The sequence below is a fragment of the Rhagoletis pomonella genome, unplaced genomic scaffold (assembly GCF_013731165.1).
Source record: "Rhagoletis pomonella isolate Grant_MI unplaced genomic scaffold, Rhpom_1.0 Rhpom_scaffold_00004, whole genome shotgun sequence".
NCBI classification, from domain to species: Eukaryota; Metazoa; Arthropoda; class Insecta; order Diptera; family Tephritidae; genus Rhagoletis; species Rhagoletis pomonella.
The window spans coordinates 72,602,780-72,615,271 of record NW_023458558.1 but is presented as its reverse complement, the minus strand read 5'-3'; the positions used below and the strand labels follow the sequence as shown (position 1 = coordinate 72,615,271).

The window sequence follows — 12,492 nt, the reverse complement described above, 5'->3', positions numbered from 1 at the left end:
TATGACAGTAAGTACTTATGTAGAACAATGTATTTCGCATCTCTTGAAAAGAGATCTTCAGTAAGTACTGTATTAAGAATAGTATATGATTATATTAATATTTTTAAATGCTGATTTATAATTAAAATACTTTTTTATCCATCCAATTTGCAGCAAGGACCGCAAAATGGCGCTACTCCAGCTCTCATCGGTGGAAGATGCCGTTTTGGCGCTCATCAAAATGCACAATCATCAGCTATCGGAGTCGAACCACTTGCGCGTCAGTTTCTCCAAGTCGAATATCTAAGCCGCAGCTACTTTGTTAATATAAAAATAAAATTAGCTGCAATACTGAGGAACTGAGGAAATCATTACATTATCAGCAGAAAAATAAATAAGAACAGTAGATTTTCAGCAGCAGCAGAAATCAATGGAGACCCTTAACTCAAGCTACATACATACAATAGTCATTTCGCAATGAATCCAAGAACGACCGCAGAAAAATCGTAAAAGTCAGCAAACAAATAGCAAATAGCAACAACAAATAAAGAACAAGGAATCAGCAAGGATAATTACATAACCTAAACCCAATTTTACCACTCCAGAAGAAAATGAACAACAACAAAATTTGTAGTATACAGATTTTACTAAACTTTAGACTCAACAACAATCAACAACAACTATCTCTACACAGCCTAACTGATAGATGAATTGATATTTACATGTTTTGTCGCTCACTATATCTTTTTTAACATTATTATTATTCAGGAAATTATTGCTACCATTTGTAATCATTCTTTTAATTGAATTAGTGATAATCTCTCAACATACTTTATATACACACATACATACGTATATAGATAAAATCCGAAGAAAATATTTTTTTGAAGAAATTTTTCGCAAACTAAAAATGCATACAAAAAATTGCACACAAATTTCAAAAACCCAATAAACTACCCACCCACCATTTTAAACTACCATAAATCATAGTATGTAAAACTACAATTGCAGAAATAATAGCTTTGGTGTAATTTAAAAAAAAAAAATCACATTTAAAGAATATCATATGTATTGTATAGTATATTTTATGTAAGCGCAGCAGAAATTCAAATTCAGATTAAATAATAAAATAACTTATAATAAATATGTATTGTATGTATGAGCTGAATTTAGATGAGAAGTCGCAGTTATGTAAAAGAGAAGGTGTTTAAGTAAATAACGGATAATGAATCAGATATTCGCAAAATGCAAGAGTAAAATTCAAAGCAAATTTAAAAATTATACAAATGCAAATTTATTGTACTCTTTTTTTATTAGTATAGGAGGTACAAGATATGGAGAAGGTGAAATGAAAACTTAAGTAGATACATACATAAATATATGTTCAATGCGATAAAATATTTTAGAAAGCTGTGTTTCGTAAAAAAAATACACAACATATGTATAAGTAAAGAAACTGCAACTGACTAAGTGACAAAACACGAGATAATTAAAAAGAATTAACATATGAACTAACTGGTAGAGAGAGAGGGAGTTCCCAGACTAGGAATACAATTTGGCTGGTTTATGTCTTTGCTGATAAATGTTATTACTAAAATTCTTATTACATACACTTAGAACAAACATAAATTATATACTTATACAATATGAAATATTTAATTATAGACAAAGTGAAAGTTAAATATTATTGAACAAAAGATGCATACATTTAATTATTTAATAAGAATACCATTGCCGTAAGCGTCGAAAGTTGAAGGAAATTTAGTAAGAAATGCGTGAAATACATACAAACACAGATGCGCATGCAAAAGCGTCATACATACATACATTCACCCATACAAATGTACATCAAAGGAAAACAAGGAATCCTAAGTAAAAAATGTAATAAACCAGTAGCAACAAGGAATTACAGCAAAGTAAAGTAAAACATAAATAAAAAGTGCATGTTTTTAAGTATGTAAGTACGTATGTGTGTTTAATATACATGCATATGATAATCAGCTGATGCCAGCACACATACACACATAGGGATGTATGCAACTGAGTTTACAAGTTTAACTTTAAGAAAAATTCCATATTTAAAATCAAAAATTACAAAAATATATCTGATTGGAAGTTTCGATGTTCCTCTGCAATAACGACACAACTCAACACTCAAAAAAAAAAATCTCTTACAACTGCTAAGGACCTCATATGTCTAATCCTTGTCAAATCCATGTCTAATTCTTACTAATTACATTACTACTTACTTTAGTGGGAATAGAGACATGAGCCACTTAACAGTAGTGAAGTTTTTTTTTTAGTTTTGCGTTGTGTTATTGCAGAGGACCATGGAAACGAAAAAATAATAATATTCAAAACATTAATGGTCTTATTCATAACAAATATAGTAGGTTTAAGGATCTATATAAAATGACGTTTTCATAAATTTTTCAGTTTATAAACCTTTTTTAAAGCTACTTTTTTTATGAATAAGGCCATAAAAATACAAAAACATTTTAAGGTGATGATTTTATTTCATACAAAATACATACATACATTAACTTGAAGTTGCTGCATTTTTAGTATTATTCATTATAAAATCAAAAAAAAGAACTAAAAATCGAATCTTAGAACAGAAATTTAAAAACAGCAACAGCAGCAAAAGTGGAAAATTTATACAAGCATAAGAAAAGTGAAGTAAAATATTAAAATATAAACAAATTTATATGCATAAATAAGCAAATGAACAGAACAAGTACCGATCAGTATATATTATATTATATACATACATACATGCGTACAAGAAGTGTGGAATGTATTTTTATGAAAATCAATCAAAAACAAATTTGTTCGTTTTATTAGTAAACCTAGAATAAGAAGAAAAAGCCAATAAAAAACAAACTGAAACAGATTTACTCTTATGAAAAGTGCAGTGCTGATTTGAATATAAAAGAGCTTTAGGAGGGAAGCTGAAAGTGAAGCGGTGGACTGAGTTATGCGACAGTGAAGTGAGGAAAGTGTTAGCAAAATTATTTGATTTTTTTTTTTTTGAAAATACTATTTTTTGTATTTGAAAAGTCCCACAAAAAGCTCGCAGTGATAAGTTCACAGCCGTCGGTGTCGGTTAAGAGCGCCTATACGTTTGAAAATCCGAAGTTGAAGGACACAGTGGTATATAAACGTTTTGTTGTAGAGTGCAATTTAAAATATAAATTTAGGCCCCTGGCTGGCTAAGTATGAGTATTTCCAATGTAGCTAGCCGTATATATATTTAGTGTGCAGATACTGATCCCTATTTACTTACCATGTTTCTAGCTGTATGGAAAGGCAGACGAAGCAAATTTGAAGCCAACTAAATATTTATCGAATCATTGATAGTATATACATACATGACGTCATTTTAGATTGAAACGTAGACCAAGGGGTTATTAGTTTAGAATCTCAACAATTGCAGCTTCATTTCTTTGGACAAAAACATTTAAAATTCATTTAAATAATATTTATTTCGTAAAACATTTGGGGCGTTTTTAGCTAAAATCTTCATACATTCGCACTTTTAAATAAGACAATCGACTTTAATTCATTTGATTATAAGATAATTGCTGTTTACTCCTACATTTGTGGATATATTTATAGGGTATGTAAAGCATAGATTGCCGTTCCCTTAAAATCGCAATGTTCTATATCTTTTAAATCGTTAGTGGCATCTAGAAATTTATTCAAGAGTAATTTACATAAAGACAATGGGAATACAGCTGTTGGGCGTACCTTTCATTTTAAAATGCCAGCGAGCAAACTAATTGAATTCTCCAAGAACACGCTTTATGGTAAACAAAAAATGTGTTGCTATGTAATCGCAAGCTTAAGAAGAAAAGGTAAACAAACAGCAGCCGGTACTCAACGACTATTCGAAAAGCAGAAATCAGCATAAAACTAACAGACACACAAACAGGATTAAACGTAACTGTAAAACTAATTACATACGCGTACATATGTACATGTATGTATGTATTCATCAATAGCATCGCCAATCAGCTCAATTAAATTCACTTAAAAGTGAGCAAGAATTAGGGAATATCTTAAAAAGAATCATAAAAATCATAAGCCAAGGGAAGGAGGAGGATCATACGAGCTGTGCTTTTGGAAAGATGTATGTGTATACGTGGCTAGCTGGGGCACACATACATAGTAGTATGTAACTAAGGCACTGCAAGTACCAACATGGAAATCAAACTGGAAATTGGTCTTTACTGGTGTTCAGCAGAAAACTACGATATACATGCGTATGTTGCAGAAAATGCATATGTATTAAAACAAAAATTAGTTATTATAGACAACCGAAAAGTGTGAATATATACATATGTATATCATAAATTGAATTTCAAAATATAATAGGAAAACATTAACTTTTGTGTGTATTTGTAGTTAAATTAAAAAAAAAGAATTGTAATTAGACAAGAAGAAACAAGAACACAAAATTTAATAATACTTAGTATACAATATTATACATATACATACTACATACTAACAATAAGTGAAAAAGTGAATGTATTAAAATTTATTAACGTATATACATACATACATACATATATGTACATAGATATAGTTGTATGAAACCGCATTGAAGTATGCGAAAATACTGAAATATTAAATTGCGGCGTTTTTTTGTTGAATAACTGCGAACAAAATAGAATTTATTGTAACTCGAGGTTATAAAAAAAGTATAAAAGAGTGCATACAAATTTACACATAAACACCAACACACACTCTCAATAATAACAAAGACCTGAGCCAGGGTTAAATCGCATATTTTAATGCTTTAACCGATTTTGTCTAAAATTTAATGAGTTGCATATGTCCACATATTGCTGTCTTATTCATTTTGATCTACAAGTTACTCAGAGTGAATTTGAGAAACATACATATATGCATTCTACGAGCCAAAAATGGCAGAAACTAATGATTTGTTTTTTTTTCTCGATAAAACTTGGGATGAGACGCAAATTTCTAGTTCTGGTTTTAAATTTGAATTGTTTATCAGCACCATTTAATAGCAACTATCAAAGACAAACACATCACCACAGACCAACCAACCGACCCCACTGCAAACAATCTTTTTCACACAAAGCTGAACAGGGTTGTTAATATACATACATATATAAAACTACTGAAGAACAATCGTTGAACACAAATCATTTTAACTAAGTAACCTAAAAGCTAAAATAAAACAAAATAAAAACAATGCAAAAACAAAAATGTATTGATGCATATACTAAGAAAGGAGTTTAAAATTAAACAGGAATTATAAAACTAGTATAAAATATTTGAAAAAAAAAATTATACACACATACATGCATACAAGCATATATTTAAAAACATAGAATATCGTTTAGAACGTGTATTAATTAGCAAGTATAAAAAAGGTGATTGAAAAAATAATATTGAATTAAATTTTAAATGTATGAAATTTACAAAGCCGAAAAACCGTAGCTGATGAAAGATAAAAATAAACTAAAAACATATAACAGTCATAATATTCTCGTATACAACAAAGTGTTAGTAAAAAGAGACAAATTAAAGTACAGGAAATTATGAAACATGAATTGATTTAATAGAATGTAAACACACACTCACTTGCATACAAACATACACACACATACGTAAATGCGGCACAATTAAAGGCGAAACTTTCGTGACGCATTTATTGAACCAAGAGGTGCGTCGCTTTCAGTTTTTTTTTCAGAAAACTTAAGGAGCCACAGTTTATTATGCGCTTTAAAGTTGAGCTGAACGCCATATTTGCAATAATCGCAGGTTGCCTAGTCAATCACACATACATACACACTAGATGAAAATACAATGCAATAGGAGGAGAAAAACAACCAAAAATGCAGTGTTGTAGTTGAAGTAGGGGACACCAATCATGCGAGTTCATTTTTCGTGATTTAGCAGAATTGTTAGAATTTTTTATTTTTTTATATTTTGGAATGCAGCTGTTTAAGGGTTAAGGTGTATTTTCATGTAAAATAAAAAATTTGAATTAAATAAAAAAACATTTTAAAATTTTTATAGCAAATTATGGCACTCCATCCGTGTTAATGAAGGTACATTTTGTGTGTTTCCATTCATTTAAAAACTTTATAGTGCAAGTATTCTTTAATACAACAAAATCTTGGCATGCCGCAGTCGAAATAAGCCACATACAAAATAACTGTATTCAAAATTAAAATCGTTACGGTTTAAAAACTCAAAACCAATTAAAGGTAGTCTAAAAGAACGTTTACATATGAATGCAATGTCAATCAGGCCCGTTTCTGCGAAATTAATATTTTATTGAAAATACTTTTACACATTTGTCTTTCTTGCTATCCTCCGTCTGTGTCTACTTTCACATTTGATATTTCTGTTACTCTTCACAAAAATAATCGATAAAACTAGGTTGAACAACGAAAAGTTATCGGCTTAATCTGGGATTGTTTCATCATTATTAGCAAGGGATGAATTTTGTATTCTGTTTCTTGAATCACAGTTTAGTGAGTTAGCTCGAAAATGAGGATAATCTCTGCATGTGTAGACATGCTTCAAGTAACTATGTACGTATGTAAAAAAGTTCCTATGTTTTTAAAACTCGTACGCAGTAAAAACAAAAACAATAGAAACAATAGAGAATGTAACTTACAAAAACGAAGCACGCCAACCACAACAACCATGACGACTTTTATTTTAAGTACAGAACTTAGCATTGGTTCGTGAAAGTGTTAGAAAGCGTTTTTAAAGTCAATTTGAACGTTGGCAATCATCTATAGGAAAATTAACGAAAAACATTTTCAAATTGATCTCAATGAAATATCAATGCTCTTCAAAACGTATTATGTTCTTAGTATAATCAACCGCTAATCGAAATCTCGGTAGATCATTTATTGTTCGAAAATGTTTAAATTTTTTTGTTAGTTCTTTCGGAACGGACTGTTCGTTTTTCTGCCAACAGTGTGCGGAAAATTTATGTTTCGCTTTTTATAAAATTTCGAATGCTATTCTCGTATCTTTGTGCCAATTTACCCAAACATACAGACATACATATGTACATATCTTAAGCTAAAGAAAGCGCTTTGCTTGCGACAAGCTGAAGCAGAAGCGAATCTTAAACAATGACTACATACCTACACACAGTCTTTAACATGAATACCCTGCAGGTAAAGCCATTAGTGGCGGACTAGAATATAGACTATGACCAGTTAGCTTCTCAACTTAACTAGTTCGCGCAGCAATTTTATTTTTTATTTTAATGCATTTTTTCGTCACTTTTAAAGGTCATATTTTAAAAAGAAGAATATTTGAAGAAAATTTCATGTATAACTTTTATGGTATTCTTTTTTTCAAATAAAATTAAACTCAATAATTTATAATTTATTTACATTTGAGTTGAAATAATTCACATTACATAACTTACTTGAACTCGCAATCTCTGAACCGGAAGTGCTAGCCCTCACGCGACGCCCAAGCCGACATTTATAGGAACCGCAATTAATGTGTTTAGCTTTGGCTTTATCACTCCAAAGGCAGATGTTGCTGATCGCATAAGATGTTCGACACTGTCGAACACGTTGACCGCCGCTTTAGCTCGTAGCTTTTTGCTAACTGGTATGGCTTTTCACTGCTGGGTACCTACAGAATGATACGCACCTTAAAACGCGTACATATATATTTGCAAATGGATATATGAATGTATATATACTTACATTCATATTAACACGTATTAAACGCATATACTTTCATATAGAGATTCATGTCTTACATACATATGTATGTCTAAACATTTTTCTACATCTCATTTACATATATACTTACACGCGTATTTACCCTAAAATTATTTAAATAGTATCTATGTATGTGATCTTCAATCTACTATATATTTAAACGAAGCAAATCGACAAAAGAGCAGCTAAAACGATAGTACAGTTTTGAAAAAAAAACTACGAACTTTGAAAAAAAACAACAGCTGAGAAACACCGCAAACATTCATACATACAAACATACATATATGTCATATTTCTGACCCAAAGTGTACATATGCACATATGTAAGTGTATTGTATGTGCAAAAACAAAACAAATAAAAGAGTAAAATAAAATTTACTATTGTAACAAAATCAATGTTTAAAAATAAGAATCGTAAAAATACCACAATCAATAAAAAAAAATTAAATAAAGAATAAATTATACACCCAGAAAAAATACCACAAGAACCCAATAAAAGTTTAGAAAAAACTAAAAAAAAGTTAAAAACTGCATTTTCGTATTAAATCATAACACAATTTTAGATTTTCATAAGTGGAATGAGAATATACAGATTCGAAGGTTATAATTAAAATATATATATATGTATTTATTTGGAGCTTTTTGCTTAAATAACAGTTATCGAAAAAAAATTTAAAGCAAAAAAAAACAAAGAAGAAAATGCAAAGACAGATAACACAAGAATATGCGTAGTAGGTGCGCAAAAAGAAGGACATGGAAATCAATCGACTTTCGGAAACACATAAAAAGCAAAAACAGAAGTCCTTCACTTTCGAAATGGTAATGAACAAATGTTTTACGAAAGAATGTATGTAGTACATAATTGAGAATCATTCACGTAATGAAAACGAGAAAGTATTTGTTGTGTTGAATTTTTAAATAATTACGTAATTATTTGTGATCATTAATTGTCGCACTAAAAATTAAAAATTAATAAAATTGCGTAGATTAAACGGATAAAAGACAGATGAAGCAAAGAAAAGTGTTAAATTTATTATAAACAAATTTAGGACTCCATTGAAGATTAAGAAGAAATGTATGTATGTATATGCATGCCACTGCTCGTTATCGGTTCGACCAACTTTTTCCCATTAAGCGCTGCGCATTCGTTGCACAATTTGAAACGCATAAAAGTTTAAGTCAACTTTACAGTTTATACACTTTTCCTGTAAGTTTACACTTTTTTATGGTTATTATTAATGTTGCTCGTATGGTTATAAATATTACTTTTTTTATATCGTCATATTAAGTTTGATACCGTTAAGTGTAAGGTTTTTTTTTAATATGGCAAATAACGTATGCGAATTTGTTTAGCGCGAACGCTAGGAGTAGCGGAAAAAAAACAATAAATAAGCAGTGGAAAATGCCACCTATGGCGGCATTGAAAAATGCTTTGAATTTCGCCTCAGAAAGATTAAAAAATTAATAAATCAATTAAAATTAATATTCACGGTGGCTTTATTTTCAAACGTCACTCCTTTCCTAAGAAAAAAATGCGCAAAATTAAATAAAAATGCACAATACCTTATATTCATTAAAAATTTCATTATAATTATTGAAATATATTTATACATACATACGTATGTAAACATTTAAAATGAGCGTAATATTTGTTAAGTTTAAATATAATCTACTTTTTGTCTAGTTTAACGCGTAGCCATATAAGGCATACATACATTTAATTGAATTACAAGCAAAACAAAAAAATATATATATCAAAACACAAAGCAAATAAAAATAAAATTATTAATTGTAATGATTTTTGTTGAAATGGCAGTTGCATATTTAAAATGGAAACTATTGAAGAGCGTCGGGAAGTTAGATGAAAAGTCTAAATAAAAATGAAACAAAAGCAAATGCGAAAGGTAAAAAGTCGCTGAATGATATGGATGTGAAAACAGTAATTCGAATATGGAGAAAATGTGAACACATGAAAAAAAAATTGTTAGTTGCTTCTCTTCTTATGATGGAGGTGTGTGTTTTTTTCAAAACATTTATTTTACTCAATTATAAAGTGAACGTACATATGTTTTTAAGCTATTTCCTATATTTTAATGTGTCTTCACTTTTTTTTTAGTTTTATCGCAATCAATTTTATCTTAGTTGCTTGCAAAGGAATATTTTTTATGAAATAACTGACGCATAATTGCACTTGATAAAGATAAATGTATATTTTACATTATTGCATACAACTTTAATTTTTAAGATTAATTTTTTCTAATTTCAAAAATTCTTGTATTTCAAAATGAAACTATTCTGCAAATAAAACATAAAATGTGTTGAAAAATATCAAAATAGCTTATTTACATTTTGGGAGAGTAAACGGAGTTGCGGTTATTTTATGAAAAGCTAAGGGGGAAAACGTAGAAAGAGAAGATACATACACACATATCGTCACCAGAAATGCAAAAAGACGTAACAACATCGTAACTGAAATGGAAAAAGTCGTGACTAAGGTTTTTTATTAACTGATGTGGGAGTTGCAATTCGATGAAGTCCATCATATCAATCAAGAACTGAATTTTTTTTGTATTAGTTACGACTTGTTTAATTTCAGCGACTTTGTTTGTTAAGTTTTATTGAATTTCGGGTGACGATATTTAATTCAAATGCAATAATTTCCATAAAAATTAATGCCACAGAGTTTCTCAAACTGTGGTGCACATACCTATGGTGGTACGCGATGCCTTCAAATGTGGTATTAGGTGGAGTATGGAAACTTTAGTTCGTCGGTAAATGAAAGTCACCCCTATTGCGAGTGTCAACTAGTAGTAGATAAACAACTGTTAGTTATTCGATTATCGCTTTTCCATGGTATTATAAATGTGGATTTCCCGTTCAATAAGCGACTGTGAACAATTTTTAGTCGTTCATCCTTCTACAACTGTTTGTTTGTAGAAGGATGAGCGACTTAAAACAATTAGAACTATCTTAATGAACGAGAAATTGAAAATACCATGGATAATCGATAATCGAAGTCAACAGCGTCTCTTCACCAGGAGGTGCAGCTGCAAGCATGCTTTTGTCCAGGCGCTGGCTGCACGTTTTATAACTGTGTCCATTAAATTTGTGAAGCCACAGAATGTAGTTTTACGCAGGGCTAGCTACCCACCACGTAAAAATCCTTCAAACGAAAAGTTTAAACAAGATTACGATTATGGCAAACTTTTTAAGATTTATGGTTTGAGGGTATGCACCTGGAATGTCCGGTGTTATGCCCGGCTGATTGACGTTCTCATAAAACTAAAGACTGACACCACCGTCATAATTTTATTTACGCTCCAGTGAAGAAGCAAGGCAAAGCCTCGGATGAGACCACCCCTTATGATGACGACCACGGCAAACGTTTAAGGGACTACGATTTGAGGGCATGCACCTGGAATGTCCGGACCCTTAATGGGGAAGGTGCCTCTGCCCGGCTGGTTGATGTCCTCGTAAGGACAAAAGCTGACTCACCGCCATCCAAGAAATGCGTTGGACGGGGCAAAGCAAGCAATGTCTGGGCCTTGCGACGTCTACTACAGCTGCCATTTAAAGGAGCGCAAATTCTGAGTTGGATTTGTGGTGGGAGAGAGACTCCGTCGCCGAGTACTGTCGTTCACCCGAGTTCTTCAACATCTCGCTCATCTGCGCCCATGCCCCGACGGAAGAGAAGGATGACGCATCCAAGGATCTCTTGCAAAATCGTGCTTGGCGACTTCAATTCCAGGGTGGGCAAGGATGGGATCTTTGGAACCACCGTCGGAAAATTCAGCCTCCACGACGAAACGTCCGACAACGGATTGAGGCTGATCGACTTCGCCGGGGCCCGAAAAATGGTAGTATGTAGTACTAGGTTCAAGCATAAAAAGATCCATCAAGCTACGTGGCTGTCTCCGGATCGAAAAACGAGAAACCAAATCGATCATGTTGTGACAGACGGAAGGCACGCTTCCAGTGTTTTAGACGTACGCACAATCCGAGGCCCAAACATCGACTCGGACCACTATCGTGTTGCAGCCAAGATACGCACCCGCCTCTGTGCAGCAAAAAATGTGCGCCGAAATATGCAAGGAAAGCTTAACGTCGAAAAGCTGCAATCACTACAGACAGCCAGCGCTTGCGCTACTCGACTCTCACACCTGCTCTCAGAGAGCACTCTTCAACAAACCAACATATGCAAGCAGCGGAACCACATTTCACGCTCATTAAGTACCGCCGCAGAAGAAGTAGTCGGATTTCAGCGAGCCCGAAAGAACAACTGGTACAATTAGGAGTGTAAGGAAGCTGCAGAGAAAAAAGATGCCGCCTACAGGGCCACGCTGCGATCGGGCGCAACGTGCGCTATGTGGGACCGTCATAGGGATCAGAAGAGGGAAGCGTGACGTATGCATTTACCGCAATAAGAAGAGAGAGGCCGAAATACGTGAGTGCGAAGAGCTTGAAATGCTGGCCGATAGGAAGAATGCCCGCAAATTTTACCAGAGAGGCGACTTACGGAAGGTTTAAAGACCGGGGCGTACTCCTGTAAGAACAATAATGGCGACCTAGTAACTGATGTCCAGAGCGTACTTAAATTATGGAGGGAACACTTTTCCGCCCTACTAAATGGAAGTTGTGGGGAAGAAGAACCCGAGTCGACGTTTCACCGCCTGACTATGACGAGGTACGTATATCAATAACGCGGATGAAAAACAACAAAGCCGCTGGAGCTGACAGCCTGCCAGCTGAGCTACAGCGGCGAGGAGTTAATAAG

General features: G+C 32.6%; 1 protein-coding gene across 1 annotated transcript in view; it reads left to right on the top strand.

Annotated features, from left to right (window-relative positions):
* Positions 1-7,567, top strand: part of LOC118738073 (polypyrimidine tract-binding protein 1) — a gene marked incomplete in the record, with an annotated part of 425,177 nt that extends 417,610 nt beyond the window's left edge. The window contains 1 exon segment of the mRNA XM_036468984.1: positions 154-7,567. Coding sequence (XP_036324877.1) covers positions 154-286 — 133 coding nt within the window.
* Positions 7,568-12,492: the final 4,925 nt, after the last annotated feature.